We start from the raw sequence: 22,022 nt of genomic DNA, 5'->3' as shown, positions 1-22,022 counted from the left end.
CTTTATTTCAATGGTCCACTTTAGACATTCTAACAGTAAGTAATTTTGTAACTACAGGTGTCAACTAGCTCTCATTACAGTATTAGTAGACTGTCTGCTTAAAGGGATAGTTCACCCAAAAATGAAAATTATGCCATGATTTAGTCATCCTAGGTGTATATAATTTTCTACTTTCAGACAATCAGAAATATATTTAAAAATATCCTGGCTCTCCTAAGCATTATAATGGTAGTGAATGCTACCATTACCATTTCTCTAAAACGAGAAATTTTAAAGAGAAATGTCGGAGGATTTCGATATAAGAGAAGAGGAGCTTGAGTTTGTTACATAGCCCTATTTGTTTGAACCGCTAGAGGCATCTAAGCTTACAATACTCCTACATCGGCTTCAAAATCTGGTCCCCCCTTCACTACCATTATAAAAGCTTGGAGGAACAAGGCTATTTTTAAATATATCTCAGATTGTGTTTGTCTGAAAGAAGAAAGTCATATACACCTAGGATGGTTTGAGGGTAAGTAAATCATGGGATCATTTTCATTTTGGGGTGAACTAACCCTTTAATATCTGCTAACACTTTATTTTGATGCTCCTTCAACCAGTGCTGGGTAACTGATTACACGTAATCTGGATTACATAATCAGATTCAGAAAATTAAGTACTAATTAGATTACATTACATTTTAAAATACTTGCAATTAGACTTCAGTTACTTTATTATTGATTACACGATTACATTTTATTGATTCTCCCTACTACTACTTTTTTAGGGCCCGAGCACCTATGGTGTGAGGACCCTATTGTAATTGCTCAGCCAATTCTTCTTCTTCTTCTCCAAAATGAATCGCATTTTGGAGGGCCTAAACATGCTCGAAAACTCATGAAACTTTGCACATGCGTCAGATGTGGTGAAAATTTACATCTGATATGGGTTTCAGAATTAGGTGTGGCAAAATGGCTCGAAAGTGCCCGAAATTTCAATTAATCGCCCTTTGTGCTATGTTTCACGTACAGGTATGAAATTCGGTAGACACATGTAACAGCCTAATACCTACAAAAAAAGCCAGTGGGTGCAAAATTTGTAAACCCAACAGGAAGTGAGAGATTTTGAATTTTCTCAGCAAAATTTTGGCAGTTTTTGCCATTTCCAGACGTTGTACTTTAACAAACTCCTCCTAGAGCTTTAATCAGATCGACATCATATTTGGTCAGTTTAATCTAAAGGCCTTTGAGACGTTAGATTGCAAAGATCTTGAGTTTTCGTTGAAGGGCGTCTCCGTGGCAGCTGGACAAAGTTCGATGTTTCGCCATGAAAGAGGAAGCTGTTGTAAGTCTGCCCCAAACTTCACATGTGTGATAAGAGTTCTGGCCTAAAGACATCTATATGCCAATATCCAGTTAGTCATAGCGCCTCCTGCAGGGAACAGGAAATGGCATGCTTTACACTGTAATTCACTCCCAGAAACACATTTCAATATGCCACAAAGTGCCAAACATACTAGAAACACGTTAAAACATGCAACACTTGGCTAAGTACTAATGTATGCGATTAACGCCACAAAACAAGAAGTTGTTGTAAGTCAGGCAAACAATGTCAGATCTGCTCCAAACTTCACATGTGTTATAATAGTCCGGGCCTGCAGACATCTACATGGCAATATTCAGTTACAGTCAAAGCGCCACTTTTTGGCAGCAGGAAGTGTGGCACTTTGAAATGTCTTTGCCATATTTTCCTTGTATTTACTCACTTACATGCATGTGGCCCACTGTTCGCTGTTTTCCTAAGGCCAACGGGTGATTGTGAGCCCGGGTGCGAGGGCCCTTTCATCGCTGCTTGCAGCTTTAATTATCTTTTAAATTTTCATTTGTAAAAAAAAAACAAAAAACCAAAAAAAACAAGAAAACTTTGTGCTTCTTCAGAAGGTCCTCCATGTTTGTGGAATCGCACACACAGACCAGCCACTGAAAACTGAGAACCACACAACATTTGATCACTGGATTTACAGAAATCATTTCTCAACATATTGCATATCTAATCAACTCCTAACAATTATTTGCATTATCACTCAGTGAGTCATTTAACTATGTATTACTTTCTTTGAGAGGCATCATTATTGTAATATCAGTATCGTAATAATGTGTAAATACACAGCGACCCAACTAAGATTCATAAAGATATAGAAATTGCTTTATTAAGAGAACTGGCAAACAGATTTGATGGCCTCCCCCATAAAAATGCATAAATAAAACATAAATTGATCTAAAGACCCTCCATGTTTCACCCTGTTTGTTGTTGACTATTACCAATATCAAGCCTGTCACATTTGCCCTTAATTATGCATGTAGTACAAATAAAATGATGAAATATTAATATGATAAGAATCTGCTCTCTCATGTTTCTGAAAACTGCACCTGCAGCTATCTTTTTTTTTTTTTTTTTGTCTTTTACCATAACCAATCAGCAACAGGTGCAACTAAACACAACGGCCAGATATTTCCCAAGCCAGGGGTTTTCCAAACGAGCTCGTCTGGTTTACAACTCCCCCTTGTAGAACTAGTTGTGTCATTGTTGGTATTATTGTTTATGTCTTGTTTTTTTTTTTTTCTTGGCTCGTCTCTAAGAAGTAGTGCATTGCGTCAGTATAGGGGTTATAAGACGCCTGGGTTTTAAGGTCCATTTCAACACATCAACATTCCAAAAATCCAGTTTCACACCTCAGTGGTTGCTAGGAGTCAAAACAAAGCAAAACCTTGGCAAACACATAAAACAATTACGTGTAAATTACGCAATACAAATGCTGGTTATAACCCGAGGCCATACTTCACCTGACAGCTACTGTATCAAAATCTTCAAGTGTGATGCATAGTTGACATTTCTTTGCATAACAAAAATGAAACTGAATTTTCTGGCAGACAAAATCTGGAAATTCACACAGTAAATTCTTGTTAGGGTTCACATTCGGTCAGATTCTAACTGATTCAGAACATTTACATTTATTCATTTATCAGCATACAAATGATGAATACAGTAAGTGAATCATCTTTAAAGAGGCAATAAACATGAAACGAACCCAGAACCACTAAAATTATCGATGGGAGAAATAAAGCTTTTCAAATCAGTTGAACTAATTTCTTCACAAAACAAATCATTGTTTCGAAAAGCTTGACTTTGAAATTTTGAAACGTTTTGAAACAGTTATGATGTAATACAGCTTCATTTGCTTAATCACATGACTTTGACAGTTTGATGTGTGCTCCAAATTACTGTTTCGTAACAAAGGATTTGCAAAGGTTTTGAAGTTTCGCAGAGCGGGTTTTGAATAAAATGTCCACAAACAGATTCAATTGTTGTGGGATTCTCACAGGACGAATGTTGCAAAGGGATTTCAGAAGCATGTTTACAGAGTAAACACTTGCTCGGGACAGTTTGATAACTCAATGGAGGTTAGGATGAGGTGAGTTAGTTCATAAAAAGTGCCATATTCCAGATGGTGGACTTTATCTGACAAGGCAGAGCCAGTGAGCCAGATATATTTTCCCAGCTGTCACAGAAGCCAGCAATTTCATTACTAATCACTTCTCACGACTAACAGTTCAAGTCTTGTCATTGTTATGTCTGTGATTTCATAAAGCCCAACAACACAGAAATTCCCCCTCCACTGATATTAGCAGATGCCAGTTAGAATGAGGTTTGATCGTTGACCTTTCACCTCACAAAAGGCAACAGTCTATGAACAGAAGTTTTTTCCAGATATATGCCCTCTCACATGATGATATATTGTTTTATTTTAACAGAAATGAAAATATGAGTGGATAGGTTTTTCTTTATAAAGTCAGTGATGATTTTGAAGTGTATAGAGCACTTTGTAAGAGACAATCATGTGTGGATCTTTGTTTACACCAATGATAAATGATACATTTATAATTCTACAGATAAACTTTGACACTTAAAGGGACAGTTCATCCAAAAATTTCTGTCATCATTTACCCAAACTTGTATGACTATTTGTCTATGAGAAAATATTCAGAAAATGTTTTATATATATATATATATATATATATATATATATATACACACACACACACTCTGTTACAACAGAGACACGGAGGCAGGCGTAAAAGCAATGTAAGCAGGTTTATTGTCAAACAGCAGAGTAAATGGATATGGATTGTAGGATAAACAGTTCTTAACAGATGAAGAGAGCGTGATACTGTCCTTGTGATGTGTTGCAGATGCGGATGGAGTTCGGCGTTGGAGGATGATGGCGGAGACACTCACACACACAGGCAGGTAGGCACACGAGGAGAACAGGAGACGAAGGAGATGGAGGAGACGACTGGAACAGGTAAGTATGGCGATTGGAGTCCTTAAGGTAAGCATACATAGATCGTAGTGCAAACGAGACCGGACAGTGAGTGTGTGTGAGTGTGGTGGTTTTGTAGTGGTGGTGATTGCAGTGCTGATGAGTCACAGGTGGCGGTGATCAGTAGGCTGGTGATTGAGTGCGTGGGTAAGGGAGTGAGGTGGAACCTGACGTGTCTGTGACAGTACCCCCCCTCCCACGGCCCGCTCCTGAGGGCCGAGGACCCCAACGTCGTGGTGGTCGTCCTCTAGGGCGTGGGGCAGGTCTGTCCGGGTGGTTGGCGTGGAAAGTCTGTAACAGATTAGGATCAAGGATATCATTCTTGGGGACCCATGAGCGTTCCTCGGGGCCATAGCCCTCCCAGTCCACCAGGTATTCCAGTTGACCACCACGGCGCCGGGAATCCAGAATCTCGTGAACCACGTACGCAGTGCCATCATCCAGGATGAGTGGAAGTGGGGGCTCGACGGCTGCCACGTCAGGTTCTGTGGAGGGAAGAACAGAAGGGTGGTGAGGCTTTAGTAGTGATACGTGGAATGTGGGATGAATTCTACTGTACTGTGCTGGAAGTTGGAGACGGTAGGTGACGGGGTTGATCTGTCGGATGATGGTGAACGGGCCAATGAAGCGGGGACTCAGCTTCTTGCAGGGCAGACGCATCCTGATGTCCCTGGTGGACAGCCAGACCTTCTGCCCCGGTTGGTAGACTGGAGCGTCGGAGCGCCGTAGGTCGGCTGTCATTTTGCGTCTGCGCAGGGCTCTCTGCAGTTGGTGGTGAGCCGAGTCCCAAACCCTCTCGCTCTCCCGGAACCAGTAGTCGACTGCTGTAACGTTGGAGGGTTCCCCATCCCAGGGGAACAGTGGGGGTTGGTAACCGAGTACGCACTGAAACGGTGTTAATCCAGTTGTGGCTTGGCGGAGGGAGTTTTGTGCGTACTCGGCCCAACCCAGGTACTGGTTCCAGGAGTTCTGGTGGCCGTGACAGAAGGTACGCAGGAAGCGGCCTATCTCCTGGATCTTCCGTTCCGTCTGCCCGTTCGACTGAGGATGGTATCCGGATGACAGGCTGACGGTCACACCCAGGAGGGAGAAGAACGCCTTCCAGACGTGGGAGATAAACTGGGGTCCTCTGTCGGAGACGATGTCTTCGGGTATTCCATAGTGACGAAAGACATGGTTGAACATCAGTTCTGCAGTGGTCATGGCGGTAGGTAGACCCTCCAGGGGGATCAGACGGCAGGATTTTGAAAAGCGATCTACCACCACCAGTATGCAAGTGTGACCATCAGACTCGGGGAGATCCGTGACGAAGTCCACTCCCAGGTGTGACCAGGGTCTCTCAGGAACGGGCAGAGGATTGAGCTTGCCGGTTGAAAGATGGCGTGGGCTCTTGGAGATGGCGCACTCCCTATAGCCCTGCACGTACCTTCTGACATCGTTGGCCATGTTGGGCCACCAGAAGCGTTGTTTGAGCAACGAGAGGGTCTCATTGACCCCCGGGTGGACAGTGCCAAGTGAAGAATGTGCGTTGTGCAGAAGTGGAGTGCGTCGTGCCCGTGTGACGTATTGCAAGCCTTGGGGGCAACCCGGCGGAGTGCGTGAGGAGGCATTGGAGGAGGGCATGGTTTCTTCAGACCACTGGATGGGGCCTACAAAGACTGACTCTGGGAGAATGGTGTCCGGGATTTCAGGCTTTTCATCTGGGGCATGGAGACGAGACAGGGCATCAGCTTTCGTGTTCTTTGAACCAGGGCGGTATGAAATGGAGAAATTGAATCTAGAGAAAAACATGGCCCAGCGAGCTTGGCGAGGGTTGAGTCTCTTGGCAGCCTTTAGATACTCAAGGTTCTTGTGATCAGTGAGAACTTGGAATGGGTGGTTAGCTCCCTCCAACCAATGCCTCCACTCCTCAAGGGCAAGCTTGACGGCCAGGAGTTCGCGGTCACCGATGTCATAGTTGACCTCCGCCGGGTTGAGCTTGCGGGAGAAGAAGGCACATGGATGGAGTCTACTTGGTGTCCCCTGCTGCTGAGAGAGGACCGCTCCCACTCCGGGGGAGAGCACTCTCTTGAGGGTCTCAAAGGCGTTGGTAGCTTGCGGGGACCAGGACAGAGACTTGGGCTGGTGACGGAGCAGATTGGTGAGTGGGCTGACGATTGTACTGTAGTTCTTGATGAAGCGACGGTAGAAATTGGAAAATCCGAGGAAGCGCTGGAGTTCTTTGATGGTTGTTGGAGTGGGCCAGGTCTGGATGGCGGACACCTTCCCCTCGTCCATCCGGATGCCACTGTGGTCAATCACGTACCCCAGGAACTGGACAGAGGGCTGGTGGAAAGAGCACTTTTCAGCTTTGAGGAAGAGATGGAATTGCCGTAAGCGTTGGAGGACCTCCGCAACGTGGTGGCGATGTTCGGCCAAGCTCCAGGAGTAGATGAGAATGTCGTCTATATACACCAGCACGAACTTGTGGAGAAACTCCCGGAGCACCTCGTGTATGAAGTCCTGGAATACGGAGGGGGCGTCGACCAGACCATACGGCATCACGAGGTATTCGTAGTGGCCGGTGGGCGTGACGAAGGCGGTCTTCCACTCGTCCCCCTCACGTATCCGGATGAGGTTATACGCGCTGCGGAGGTCCAACTTGGTGAACACAGTGGCACCGCGGAGATGTTCCAGGGCCGCTGGGACGAGGGGAAGTGGGTAACGGAACTTGACTGTGATCTTGTTAAGGGCACGGTAATCTATGCAGGGCCGCAAGCCTCCGTCCTTCTTAGCCACAAAAAAGAAACTTGAAGCAGCAGGGGAAGTAGACGGGCGGATGTAACCTTGACTAAGGGCCTCTTTGATGTATTCCTCCATGGCCTTCTCCTCCGGTAGAGACAGGGGGTAGATGCGTCCCCTGGGCACTGGCTCACCCGGTAACAGATCGATGGCACAGTCCCATGGCCGGTGTGGAGGTAGCTTGGAGGCACGTTGCGGGCAGAAGACGTCACTGAAGGGGGCGTAGTCCGGGGGAACATCCACGGAGCGCTTCTCTACGGGGCTTTCGATGGACGTGGCATTGACGGAGAAAGTCTTGGAGAGAGGAGAGAGAGGAACAGGAAGCTCAGGGAAGCAGTCGAGGAAGCAGTGGTCGCCCCACTTCAGGACTTCGCCCGTGCGCCAGGAGATGGTGGGATTGTGAAGCTCAAGCCAGGGGCGCCCTAGAACCACGTCAGCGGTGGACTCCTCCAGAACCAGCAGATGAATATTTTCAGTATGAAGAACTCCCACACGAAGTTGAAGTGGTCCCACACAGTGACGGATGGTCTTACGGCTCAGGGGTTTGCCCGTGATGGAGTGGATTTGATAGTGAGTCAGAGATGGGGAGATCTTGAGTTTGAGTTGTCGACAGAGGGCGCCGGAGATGAAGTTTCCTGCTGACCCTGAGTCGAGGAGCGTCACCACTGGAACAGAGGCATTAGCAGCAGTAAGGTTTACAACAGTAGTGAGTGGTTTCATTTTCTGAATGGAGGGAATTATCGCACTCCCCACGGGCCGAGGAGGACGGGTTGGGCATGCGGAGATGACATGTCCTGGAGATCCACAATATAGGCATAAGTTCAGGGTCAGCCTTCTCTGTCTTTCCGTTGTTGTGAGACGCGAATGGTCAATTTGCATTGGCTCGCTGGCTGGTTCTGGAGAGCTGACGGGTTCGGACCGACGGAGGAGGATGTTGGAGAGAGACTGGCCCTGGTGCTCGAGGAGACACGACTGCATACGAGAACCCACGCGGATGGCGAGTTGGATGAAGCGTTTGAGTCCTATGGAGTCCTCGTATGCAGCGAGATGCAGCCGCACATTAGGCTCCAGACCTTGACGAAAGGTGGTGATGAGGGCTTGTTCATTCCATCCGCTGGTGGCGGCTAGCGTTCTAAACTGCAAGGCATATTCGTTGACAGAGTTATTTCCTTGTTTTAAATTATAAAGTTTCTCACCAGTCGAAGAATCCGAGAGAGGTTTTCCGAAGACCTCACGGAAGTGAGAGACGAACGCCGGATAGGATTTCACCACAGAGCCTTTCTGAGTCCACAGCGAATCAGCCCATTGGAGGGCCTTACCTTGCAGTTGTGAGATGATGAACGCGATTTTAGCCTTGTCGATAGGGTAGAGGTGCGGCTGCATCTCCAGGACCAGTTCGCATTGGAGAAGAAATCCGCTGCATTCCTCCGCCGATCCAGAGTAGGGCGCCGGTTTGGCCATGGGACTGGCGGTGAATGCTGGTGAAGGAGCGGTGATGGTGGGTGCAGAAGCAGCCGCATTGGTGGAAGACGGTGGAGATGTTAGTGGGGTGAGTGCTCGGCGTAATGCGTCCACGAGCTCTTGGAAAGGGTCGTTGGTGCTCATGCTGTTGACTGTTGGTTAGGTCCGGTCTTCTGTTACAACAGAGACACGGAGGCAGACGTAAAAGCAATGTAAGCAGGTTTATTGTCAAACAGCAGAGTAAATGGATATGGATTGTAGGATAAACAGTTCTTGACAGAGGAAGAGAGCGTGATACTGTCCTTGTGATGTGTTGCAGATGCGGATGGAGTTCGGCGTTGGAGGATGATGGCGGAGACACTCACACACACAGGCAGGTAGGCACACGAGGAGAACAGGAGACGAAGGAGATGGAGGAGATGGAGGAGACGACTGGAACAGGTAAGTATGGCGATTGGAGTCCTTAAGGTAAGCATACATAGATCGTAGTGCAAACGAGACCGGACAGTGAGTGTGTGTGAGTGTGGTGGTTTTGTAGTGGTGGTGATTGCAGTGCTGATGAGTCACAGGTGGCGGTGATCAGTAGGCTGGTGATTGAGTGCGTGGGTAAGGGAGTGAGGTGGAACCTGACGTGTCTGTGACACACACACACACACACACACACACACACACACACATATATATATATATATATATATATATATATATATATATATATATATATATCAGATATGCATCATGTTCGGCAGCAGCAGCTCTTAAAGTGACAGCAGCCTAATAAGCCAGTTGCTGTGATGTCTGTCATTAATGTTCATCAAAGAACAAAGATAACAGAGGAAATTGTAGCTTTAGTAAGGATTTATAATATTATAAGTTATAATAATAAGTGTTTGATAACTTTATTCAATTTCGGTATATTTTCTACCTGTTTGACAAAAATTGATAACTTTCATTTATACTGTAATGTTGAATTTCTATAATTGTTTTTTTTATTATTGCATTTTTTTTCTGTAATAACTATTTTTGATTGAAGTCCAGTCCAGTGTATGTATATATATATATATATATATATATATATATATATATATATATATATATATATATATATATATATATATATATACACACACACACACACAGAATTATACTTTGCTTGACTTCTATTTCCAATAAATCACATATTCATGTAGACCTTTGATTGTACTTGGAATTTAAAATTGCTGTGGCCTTGAATTTTTTTTTCTTTTTGACATTTATTACCTTGTTTCTAAATTAGAGGTTGAACCAACAATTAACTGTCAAGTTTTACAGGCTCTCTTAATTTATTTTCTACGCTAAGACATGCGTTTAAATCATGCAGCTTGATAGTGCTGTTTACAAAGTGTTTAGTGCCCAAGTATAATTTTATTGCTGACAAAATCACTTTTGGAAAGAGTAAGGAGCCATGAGATCAGAATATCATAGAGACTTGGAGATGGACAGAATGGTATAAGATAACATACATGCTAAATTAACCTTTACAGATGGTGTGTCTGAATAAAAAATGATTCACTGTTCAAAAAGTGAATTCAACTGGATTTACCAGAAAAAGGTTTGTGAACGTGAGTTTGCTGTAAAGCTGTTCCTCATATCACTTTCCAAGCCATTTCTCTGTTCCTCTGAGATGTACATTCCTTGTACTCTATGTTTTGGATAGGGACTTCCCCATCTCTAAACCAGTGCAGTAACAAAGCTTTATGTCACGAGAGAACTATTACACCACAGGCTATCTGACTGCCTCATGTGTGCAGTATGCAGTTTTTCATGTTCTATATGATGACAAAGATCCTAAAAAAATATGTAATACTTTGATCCAAAGGACATTGTCATCAGTCAAAAGGATGAGATACATGCATCAGTAACTCATCTGGATATGGGACAGTGAAGACATCCTATAAGAAATCAAAGACATTTTTATTAAAGGATTGGTTTTATAATAATAACATGGGGAAAAAAAAATATTAGAAATAATTTTTTGCAACATAAAAGTGGTCCATATAACTGCGTTATATAAGGTTTTTTTTTTTTTTTTTTTTTCATTTTTGGGTGTGATTCTTGGTCCCACTTTATATTACATGTCTTTAACTAGTATGTACTAACATTTTAATTAATCATTTGATACAATTTACTATTCACTTATTGTGTACATATATGTGTCATTACATTGTACTTATATTTTAAAACACCTGCATGTAATCACAGCTGTAATTAGGGGTTCAAGAGCGTAGCGCTGAAACCATATTGTAATTGTTAAAATTTACAAGGATAAGCATTCTCCCCTAAAAGTGATCAGGCAGACCATACAGTACATTGTATAGAGACTTGAAACTCTGAGGGCTGGTAGTACTCACACCTCCTACAACGTCACCAAGGCTCGCCCCAATCAGCCTGAGTAGCAGGCGTAGACTCAAGTGTCTTATATTGTTGGAATTTTGTGCTCACGATTTTCTGAGGTTTTTGGCCCGATCGAAACCAAACCAGTGCAGCAAGATTCTCTGTCTGATTGTCAATAATTATCAAAATAAAGTTGAAATTTTGATTCACGGTCTCTATGGGCCACCAAAATGTTCAAAGTGGGTGGAGCCACTTTTACTAAAATGGCTATAACTCGTGAACGGAATGAGATATTTTCACCAAACTCAGCACACCTATGTAAGAGCTTATTCTGTGGTCGTGTGAAAAAGGACGTGTAGACTGGCCATTTGGTTGCGCTATAACAGAAAAAAAATCCTGAAAATGGCTATAACTACTTCACCGTTAGTCCAACTGAATTGGAAATTTGCATGCAGTGTCTTTGTCCAAGGTGCCATGACTGTCGTTGAGAACATTTACGTATCTCAAAAAACATGTCCGCCATCGGCCAATGAAGTTTGAGCAGCTATCAGACAAGGTTAACGGAGGCCAATCGGAATGAAACTCGGAATAGAACTCTTGCCTCTAGGACCGCCGCATGTCCATCAAATCGTTTGTTAAATATTGGAGATTATTTCAAAAACCAACTTTGGTGAACTATAGTCCTAGGTTTTTGGCTCAACCTCGATAACCGTTAAAAAGCTTTATAAACCATAAATTTCCTGTATTCGCTGTAACTGGTCTTTTCTGTCTATGTCTGAGATGGTTACAGGCTTGCTAATTGGCCCTTCGCCAGGAGTTTGATTGACAAACGATCTAACCAATCAGAACGCCAAATCCGCCATTTTGTCCGACAAAACAGTTAGGAGTTAGAAGATTAACCTCGGTGGACTTAAACTTGAAAAATGGTGTTTACTGACATCTTTCCGCATTTGAAACAACATTCCTTCTCATGTTCATTCATGTTTATTTGATTCTATAAATGAACTGGTAGGAAGAGATGATCGGTTCATGAGCCGCTTGAGCTGAGGCACTACAGCAATCTGTCACGACACATTAAAGAGCCACAAAACGTTTTTTATTGTTTGAATTTCTTTAAAAAACTACACAATTTGAAAGCTGGGACTTATATCATAAGTAACCTGTTCTGTCTTGACTGTCGATGTGTTGTCAGTGTCCTCTTTGCTCCGCAATGTATTTTTCACTGCGTGTGGTGTGAGAGCGCCACGGCTTGTCGGACAAAGAAACAGTAACTAAGGGGGGCGGGTCTTTGCGAAGGGTCAATTAAAACATTATATCTTTTTACGCATGTGCTTAAAGGCCTTAAAGCATTTGAACCCTGATAATTGCTGCTTGAAGCTATATTTAATTTCTGTAATTACATCTATAATTACACTGTTAACTCTTTCCTGGTAAGTTCTCACTATTAACTGCTTATTAGGATGGTGTCCTTTTTACAGTGCACTATACAATTAAGTACTAAGTAATATTTAAAAAAAAAAAAACAATATATTTACTATAGAGTTAGGATTAGAGTTTGGTTTATGGTTAGTTTCTTGTAATTATGCATAATTTACTGTTATTATACATGTCATGTAACATGTATAACAAGGACACTGTAAAATAAAGTGTTACCTTTACCCTTATCCCACCTCAATAGCAGCAAAGTGTTTTGCAGTACAACATGAACACAGTAAGTACATTATTATTATGTAAAGACATAATGAAAGTGAAATGAAAATTAACATTGAACATGAAAATAAACATTGAACATTGAAAATTAACATTTTACTGTGGCGCCCGGGGAGTAATTGGGGGGTCATATCCTGCCAGTGTTAAGAATCAAACCCACAACCTTTGGGTTACCAGTCTGACTCTATACGCTTATTTTGCCACAACTGCATTTAAGACCCCTAATATAAAGGATGACCAATGGTTTTATTGAACAGGAAAGCAGGACTTTTTAGGGAAAGAGTGAAGGAGGAATCGGTTCAGGATATAATAGTGGACTCATTGTGTCACATGTACTACATACTGCAACATGGTGTCAATCTGATATGTACTCAAGGAAATCTATCATTCAATGCAATTAATTTCAATTCAAACTCTCTTCTGTCACTGTACAACAAAATTGTTAGTCTTGTGCTCCATGAGGACATTACACGAGATAAATGAGAAAACCACAATACATAAAAGGGAAAAACTAACAGAAATAAGTACATTTTTAAATAAAATGAGATACATGAATATGAGACTGTATATTTAAGACAGTATATTATATAGTACCATTCAAATGTTTGGGGTCATTTAGATTTTCAAATGTTTTTGAAAGAAGTCTCTTTTGCTCACCAAGGATGCATTTTTTTAAATCAAAAATACAGTAAAAAAAAAACCAAAAAACAGTTTAATAGCTTCCACCTCAGACTTGAATGCGAGTTACTGTTCCGTCATTAAACTTTACTGACCACAGAACAGGAAGATCATGATTCACAAGCATTAGCAAAACCGTTCATGACTGTGTTAGTTGTTTTCATTTTATACAAACGAACATTAAATGAACATCTGCTTCAGTAGATTTCAAGTAGTTCATCCATTTCAGATCAATAAATGGGTAATGATGGGTATGACATAACAGCATAATCATATCAACTGTAGGATTTCAGACAGGAAAAACAAGAGTTTATCTGGATCCATGTAAAACGCTAATTACCTCAATGATCTCTGTGGCAGTTACAAGTAAAAGCCCACTTTTAGGACACAAAGTAACAATGCATGCAGACCAAATGCCCAGAAGGCTTTGATACAGGCAGAGCAAAGGGGAGTGGTCATACCGTTAAACCCAGATGAATGTTTGATTAATAGAGATTTGCATGTTGATAATGGAAGGTTGGCCCAACCTTATGAGTTTACAGTAGGAGGAGGGGAAAACGGAGAAAGAGAGAGAGGAGGATATAAAAGGATCAGATCAGGCAACAGGTGCGTATATTACAGGTGATGCACAGCTCCACCCTCACTTCCAACATCTTGTTCAGCAGTCATAGGCTTATCCACCTTTCTGTTGTGACAGATTAATTCGACTGGAACTACATTGAGGTAACTGATCATTCATGATGCTTCAATAGTTACTTGTGCTTATTTATTTTACAGTTGGTTTTTTGTTTGTTTCAGTTTCATTGTTTATTCTGAAATATGTTTCAGAAATATTTGAAGTGATCAAACTGCATTCTAACAGCATTCCCTTCATTCTGTGCAGAGTCACTTTAGGGTGTTTGTACTCATGTTTGTACTCATCCGACATTTTTTATTTTGTTTTCAGATGTTGGCCCTTGAAACCGTGAGTATTTATTTATTTAGTTTATTTGTTTGTATGTTTGGGGAAAATGCATGACAGATGATTTTCCAGCTTTGCAGAAACATTTACATAGATGTTCTATGATAGTAAAATAAATGAATGAATAAATAATAAATAAACGGACATATGCTATATATATATATATATATATATATATATATATATATATATATATATATATATATATATATATATATATCTGTATGGAAAATATGTTGATGTTAAAATAAAATGACACTTAATTTGATATTTTGTTGTTTAATGCAAAGACATTCAGACAGTTAAAATCTTAAATGTCAAAATGCTGTAGGCTTTATATTTTTATGCAGTCAAAATACTGTATATGCATATTATTACCACTAAAATGTTTACACACTCACAATGCAAATATTATTATTTTTTTACTGAGAAGAGGGAGATTCTCTTGAATGTTGTAGTCATGCAAATTGTTCCAACTTCCTTCCAATTAAACAGTTGTAAATACTGTATAATGTAACTGTAACGAAGTTAGTAGATATGGGAAGAAGGAGGCGGGAACCGGCGAACATTGAACAAAACTTTAATCTCAAAATAAACAAACAAAACGAAAGTAATGCCGGCAGACCCTCGCGGACGTCTGCCGGCCACACAAACATAATAAAACATAACGTAAAGTCCAGGCCTGGTCCTCTCTCGTCCTCCACGGTCGTCGCTCCTCCTTTTATGCTCCCGGAGCTCCTCCGTGAGAGACTCAAGGCCGGTGCGCCTCCCAGGTGATGCTTGTTATCACTTGCGTCACCGGCCTCGCGCCGTTCCCTCACGGCTCTCGCCCGCCCTGGTCGCCACAGTAACAGTATATTTGCATACCAATGTTAATAATTTTAACAAAATAAGAAAAATTGCATGTTATTTTTTATTTAGTACTGTTCTGAATAAGATATTTCACATAACAGATGTTTACATATAGTCAAAATAATAGCTGAATTTATAAAATCATCAAATTTTACATGCTTGTTTCTTAACAGTCTATTTCGTTAGCTGGATGACGCACGGCTGTTTTTATGCTTTGTGATGGTTGTTTATGAGTCCCGTGGTTTCTGTTCTTCAGAAAAATCCTCCAGGTCCCACACATTCTTTGGTTTTCCAGCATCTTTTGCATATTTCAAACTTTTACAGTGACTGTATTGTTTTGACTGCATGATTCATCTATTCACACTGAGGACATTTGAGGGACTCGTACACAACCGTTACAAAAGGGGTGGGGTAAACTTGTTGAATTGGTTGATCGGGGTGAATTTAAAACAAAAATACTTTTTTTGTGTTCTGGAAAGCATGCAAGTATCTTCTGTAGCAGTAATTGAGTGTAATTTTGTTAAAATTATTCACATTTTTGAGCACAAATGTATAATTTTCAGATTTTCTGTTCTTTGAATCTATAAGAAGAAAATAAATTGTCTCTCCTAAATATGAAAAATGACAACATTTTAACTTTATTTTACCTAAAGTATAATTTTATTGATGCACATTGTTTGTACTCCATCTGATTCAATGCTTACTAGCATGCATTCATTTACCTACAGATTCAATACTTCCAAGAGCTGGGCCCTAGAGAGCCATTGTCAGGGAACCTGGACCTTGACATGATTGAGGAATACCTGCAGGAGCACTCGGTGGAGGTGATGTCAGCACCATGTGTTCAGAGGAGAGGTCAAGAGGAGCACAGTATGGCAGGTGAGTGTTTTACATTCAGAACTAAAACACCATAGGAGACCACTGAGGGAAAGATCACTTCTGCTTTTTGAATTTAATGGAAATGCACCTTCAGTTTCGTAAAGTTAGTAATTTCCACTTTGACAAAGCTTTGTTATTATTTGCATCTCAAGACGTGGATTCCATGCCACAGGTGATGACAGTTCAGAAGAAACTGTAAAAACAGTGGAAATTTAGTAATAAAAAGTACTTACTTGTGAAGTGTGTAATCTTTTTGCCACACACACACACACACACACACACACACACACACAAAAACTTGTTTAAACAGTCACACAGTTTTTAAACATGTCTTTCTCCTCATCCTCCATTGGTCAGTCAGACAGCTAGCCCCGCCTCAAACTCACACCATTGGTTGAGCTGTTGCTGTATCAGGCTGGTCAGATGCTCAAATAAACAGAAATGTTTTGAAAGTGCTACAGTACACTTTTAATTGGAATCAATCAACAAATTGGTATATATTTCTTGCTGTTCCAGTAAATTTGGATAGGAGAAAGCACTTTAACATCAAAAATAACCACAATTTCTTACAGCCTGCATGTGTTGTTGATTGTAGCGAGCAGCATATGTGATAATGATAATGATTGATGTGTTTCCATAGAGAACAGCTGGTCAGGACGTGCATATGAATGGCATTATAGTGGAGTACTAGGAACAGATGAGACTCATGAACAGCCTCAGCAGCAGCAGCAGCAGCAGCAGACGTGGCTCTGTCAGTTCAGTCACAATGAGTGGGTAGGTCTGACCAGACATAAACACTGTAATAATATTACAGTCATATGTAGATCTGTTTGACCTTTGCATGGATGTTAATAACAGTCTATGTTTTAGGGGCACTGCCAGTATGACAGAAACCAATGCAGTGATTCAGATTCGCTGTCCACCAGCTCTGGATGCCAAGAATTTCCACCATCTCCGACCTCTGACAGGAAGGGACCGATTGTGTATGACTCTATGGCACTAGCGCCACTCTCAGGTAAACCACAGCATTGCTAGGCCATCGTTTGTCGTGCTTTCATTTTGGTTTTGGGCCAGCCGATTCATTTTAGTGAGTCAGTTTATAATGGACTGGATAGAAATAATTAAAGCGACAAATTCTGTCATCATTTACTCGCCCTCATATCATTTCAAACCTGAATGAATTTGTAATTTCTGTGGACCACAAAAGATTTTGAAGAATGTTTAAAGTGGGGTCCAAAACAATAAAATCCCATTTACATTGAAGAGTCATATGTAGAGAACTGAATTAAAATGACTAAACTCTTGGCATAAAATCAATCAAAAGTTGGGTTGAAAATGGACAAACCCAGCGGTTGGGTATAACCCAACTATAGTTTAAAAATTACTATATGTCTAGCTTAAAATGAACCCAAAATAGGTTGGAAATTAAAAATCAGACACATAATTACTAGAGGCAACAATAATAATCAAAAGGTGAACATTTATTAATAAGCAATTTAATAAATGTTTATTGTTTAATTATTATTCATTAAACTTATAAATAAATGTTCATTTATTAAACATTAAAAACATTTAATTTCCAGCATGGTTCATTTTAAGCAAGCAATACAGTAATTTTTGGTAACACTTTATTTAAGGGTCTTTTAACTAGTTATGCATATTACTAGAATATTGGCTGTTTATTAGTAATTATTAAACACATATTAATGCCTTATTCTGCATTCTTAATCCTACCCAATACCTAAACTTAACAATTACCTTACTAACTATTAATAAGCAGTAAATTAGGAGTTTATTGAGGGAAAAGTCATGGTTAATAGTGAATACATGTTCCCTATACTAAAGTGTTACCTAATTTTTAAATAATAGTTGAGTTAAATAAAACTACCCAGGTTGGGCAAACATTTAACCCAACAGCTGGGTTAAAACAACCCAATTGCTGGGTTTGTCCATAAAAACAACCCAACTTGGGTTGTTTTTAACCCAGCATTTTTTAGATTGTGTGTTGTTTAGGTTTCCTACATGTCACCCCCCTTGTATTTTTATTTCCGAATAGACTTATCCTTACAGTCAAGTGACTTGACACAGGCTTTGGTTCGATCATGATTATATAGTCTAATTTTTAGTCTGACATTTGAAGGGTGTAATAGGTCTTAGACTGCTTTCATTGTGCGCTGGTCTTTCAATTACTTGACCAATAGGTGATTAGATAGACACACAAAAAGGCAGACAGACAAATCGACAGATGCCAAATGTTACATTCTGCACTTTAAAAGTCACTAAAAACGTTGTCATTTCTCAGGTAAAAGGAAAGAGCGACTGTTTCAGTTCTTATATGAGATGCTACAGACACCAGACATGCGGAGCTGCATCTGGTGGGTTCAGTCGAACAACGGCACGTTCCAGTTCTCCTCCCAGAACAAGGAAAAGCTGGCAGAGATGTGGGGCAGACGCAAGGGCAACCGGAAAACCATGACGTACCAGAAAATGGCTCGTGCCCTGCGAAACTATTCGCGAACAGGAGAGATCTGCAAAGTGAAGCGTAAACTTACCTATCAGTTCACTGAGAGAACACTGAGAGGCCTTCAGAACAATTCGCAAAGATTCATGGGTAGTTAATGTGGTCCATTTCACCGAGACTTTCTCCTAGCTGGGAAAGTGTAAATAAATACTGAGTATTTTACAGAGGATGGTTTTGCCTTTTTAATGTTCATAATGTAATGTGGACTTAAAACACTGATTTTTTTCTAATATTATTTGGCTTAATTGAGGCTCAATTTTTATGTATGCTAACAAGGAATAACATGGAATTCTATGAAGTTGAAGGTGATCTTTGAAATATGTAAATCTGAGGATTGTTAACCATTACACTACGTTATATGTAGTTATGAATCCATTTTTTTTTTTTTTTTTGATAAAATATTTGCCAATTTTTGTACTACTTTCAATTACTTTTTAATGCCATTAAATGTTGACACCTGATGTGCCTGAATAAATTAATCTTAACATGCAAAGTTGTATTTTTGTCAATGCAGTCATGTCATACTGTTTAATTTATACAATTCCATTGTAAAATGTTTTGTTCATGTTCAAGTGTTTTTATTAAATATTAATATGACTGAATGGACCAGACTACATATGTAGTTCAGTCATGAAACTCTTGATGGCACAAGCTGATCCTTTACATGCAATCTGCATCATTTACTACATGACACAAGCTGACTGGCCTCTGCTGATCCTGCAGCCAATGAGATTTCTTGCTTAGCATTTAAATAGTCTGGTTCATTGTTTGCTGTAGTGCTCTGAACCCCTTCCACCTCCCCAGCTCCACCTGTATTGATCTGCTATGGGAGTTATTGATGTTTATTCATGCAGCAGCATATCTTACAGGCTCACAACAGCATAGCAGATCTAGTCCACCAAGACCAAATACATTAACATTGTCAATACAATTTTTTTTTCATTATGACAATAATTAATTATGACTTTACAATAAACTGCAAGTGTCTGCTTTCAAATGAGACTATACTTATGCTTTTAGTGCAAAGTGTTTTAGTTTTGGTATGTCATTTCTTGGGATTTTTTCAAAAAAAGGGGGGGGGGGGGGGGTGCTAGCTAACAGGTTAACATGCTAAAACTATTCAGACAGTTGTCCTGATTAAAATGAGGTTACACCAACAACGTTTAAGTGTCAGAGTCAACCACTTTTAGTTCGATCAGGTAGTAAATGTTTAAATGTTACAGTGAATTACATGCAAATTTTCCATGGTAATGAGAGATTACCATAGTTGGATGGTATTTATATGGTTCAACAAAAAAAGAATCCTTTATTTTAAAGAATATGTTGTATAACAGTCATTTATGCTCAAACAACATGGTATTACCATAGTGCATGTTAACAGTAAAATGGTACTTTTTTGCTAGTGGAAAAACAATGTGCTGTAAGGTAAACATTTCAGCAGCATCAACAGTTTATATTCTGTGGAAATTTAACTCTTTTTGCATGATTTTTATTTATTTTTTATTTTTTTCAACCTGTTAAATTCTCACACTGATAAGCTTCACCATGAGGATCACACACAAATGACAATATCTCTGACAAAGCCCTGCGCTCCATCTGATGGCAGTTTACCACAAGCCCACCATATACATATTCACGCACATATGGTCACATATGCAAAGCATGTGTACTCTGGAAAACCGCCACTACAACAGAACTGTTAATGATTGTCGAGAAGGGAAAGATGTTGTTTGTCTCATGCCAGTGGCTTTCTGTTAAAAACCACACAAACTGTTACAATTATAGTCTAATTAATTAGACATTAAATTAGACATAAAAGAAGGCATACAGTTTTGTTTGAAACATAAGTTGCCAAATTAGTGTTCACAGTACTGTTGTGTAAAATCAATATTAGATTTTCAATCATGTTGAAGAACTAATTATGATGTTCATCTGAGATCCAAAATGAACATTTTGAAATGAGAAGCTGTATTTTGCATTATTTTGATCCTTCTTGCATATTCCTTGAATATTAGAGACAAACTGTGTAGGTCATAGTGGTACTCTATAAACTTCTTATATAAAGTTCTGGTGATAAATATCCCGGTTAAAAGTTATAAGAAGTGTGTGCTCCGACCGATGTTTTGTGGTTTGTATTTGTTATAATTAAAAAAAAATACAAAATACTAAAAAGGTTTTGTTCTCTCTATAGACATCAGCTATTGCATGATGTACAACCCTGATGCTCGAACATGTAGAAAATACATCATATAGAGGAATGCTGTTTTTATTTCAATATAGTCTTTCGTCATTGTGCAAAATATTTTACTAAACTTGTATTCCTATTCAGTCAGAATAAAAGACTAAAATTCATCATTATGAATTGTTGAAACACTGACTGGATTTAAAATATTTATATTTTCATCAAAAGACAATCTTTGACACACACACACACACACAAAAAAAAAAAACAAACAAACAAAAACAAACAAAAAAATCCTGTCACGTCAGTTTTAGCCAGCGCTTTGAGGAGAACTGAATATATTATGTGGACATTTTGGCATTTCTTATATATTTTTCTAAAACCTGATCTTGAAGAGTTTTCAGTTAGTTTTCAATTCTCTCAGTCATTCATCTACTTCTGACAGATTTCACTGCTTTATTCTCTGACCACAACTGTCTGTCCATCGGAGGCTTTGCCTGATGAAGACTCAAACACTGGACTGCCCCCTGTTGTCCTTAGGAATACAAAACAGTCACTTATTTTAAATAAATGAACAAGATGTATTAATGAACACTGACAAGCAGAAGGAGGGAGTGGCATGTCAGCCAGGTCCTAATAATAGAGAATAACAGAAGGTTGTCTTGTATGGTGACTCATGGGTTTGACAACTACACTGACAATATGTCCTTTTGATGTCTTACCTCAATTTTCTTCTGACCCAGGAGGACCTTACAGTGGGACTTACTCCTGATATGAGAAATATATAATCATATAAATATATAAACAGGGATCACAACCAGAAACCAATTGCATTAGTCTGTGTGTAACTCATTTTCTGATTGGTAAAAAAAAAGAAAAAGAAAAAAAACACACGTTATAGTTCCCTGTTCTTTATTGTGGGATTTAGAATTCAATTTGGCTTTATTTGGTCATTGATGAAGATCTCACCTTGTGACAAGACTGATTTAGAGTTCGTATGGGTCAAGTACAAGTTTCCTGTGGTAGGAAAATGTCTGCACACCACTGTAAATAAAAACACCCTCAGGTGCCACACTGCATAGTACCTGCCCTTGACTCGTAGTATGGGCGCAGTACAGTCCCATGCCTGGAGGAAAGAAACTTATTGTATTGTTTACCTTATTGTAAAATGTTACCCAAAAACTGTTTTCAATAAGAAATGTTTTTTGAGCACCAAGTCTTCTTTGTGCGCTTTGGCTACTACACAACCTTACAGAATAACTGA

General features: G+C 40.0%; 1 protein-coding gene across 1 annotated transcript; it reads left to right on the top strand.

Annotated features, from left to right (window-relative positions):
• The first annotated feature begins 13,537 nt into the window (after positions 1 to 13,537).
• LOC125260767 (transcription factor Spi-B-like) lies at positions 13,538 to 19,068 on the top strand. The gene is made up of 6 exons (XM_048179282.1): positions 13,538 to 14,086; positions 14,310 to 14,327; positions 15,905 to 16,055; positions 16,696 to 16,829; positions 16,926 to 17,070; positions 18,358 to 19,068. The coding sequence occupies exons 2-6, from the start codon at positions 14,310 to 14,312 to the stop codon at positions 18,672 to 18,674; spliced, it is 765 nt and encodes a 254-aa protein (XP_048035239.1). The 5' UTR covers positions 13,538 to 14,086; the 3' UTR covers positions 18,675 to 19,068.
• Positions 19,069 to 22,022: the final 2,954 nt, after the last annotated feature.

The sequence above is a fragment of the Megalobrama amblycephala genome, linkage group LG24 (genome assembly GCF_018812025.1).
Source record: "Megalobrama amblycephala isolate DHTTF-2021 linkage group LG24, ASM1881202v1, whole genome shotgun sequence".
NCBI classification, from domain to species: domain Eukaryota; kingdom Metazoa; phylum Chordata; class Actinopteri; order Cypriniformes; family Xenocyprididae; genus Megalobrama; species Megalobrama amblycephala.
Note: the sequence above shows the minus strand (reverse complement) of the source record. Positions and strands in the feature narration are given on the sequence as shown.

Coding starts and splice junctions, on each gene's coding strand:
- LOC125260767 (XM_048179282.1), top strand. Junction 16,056..16,695: donor AGAGGAGCACAGTATGGCAG/GTGAGTGTTTTA, acceptor GTGTTTCCATAG/AGAACAGCTGGTCAGGACGT. Junction 16,830..16,925: donor AGTTCAGTCACAATGAGTGG/GTAGGTCTGACC, acceptor TCTATGTTTTAG/GGGCACTGCCAGTATGACAG.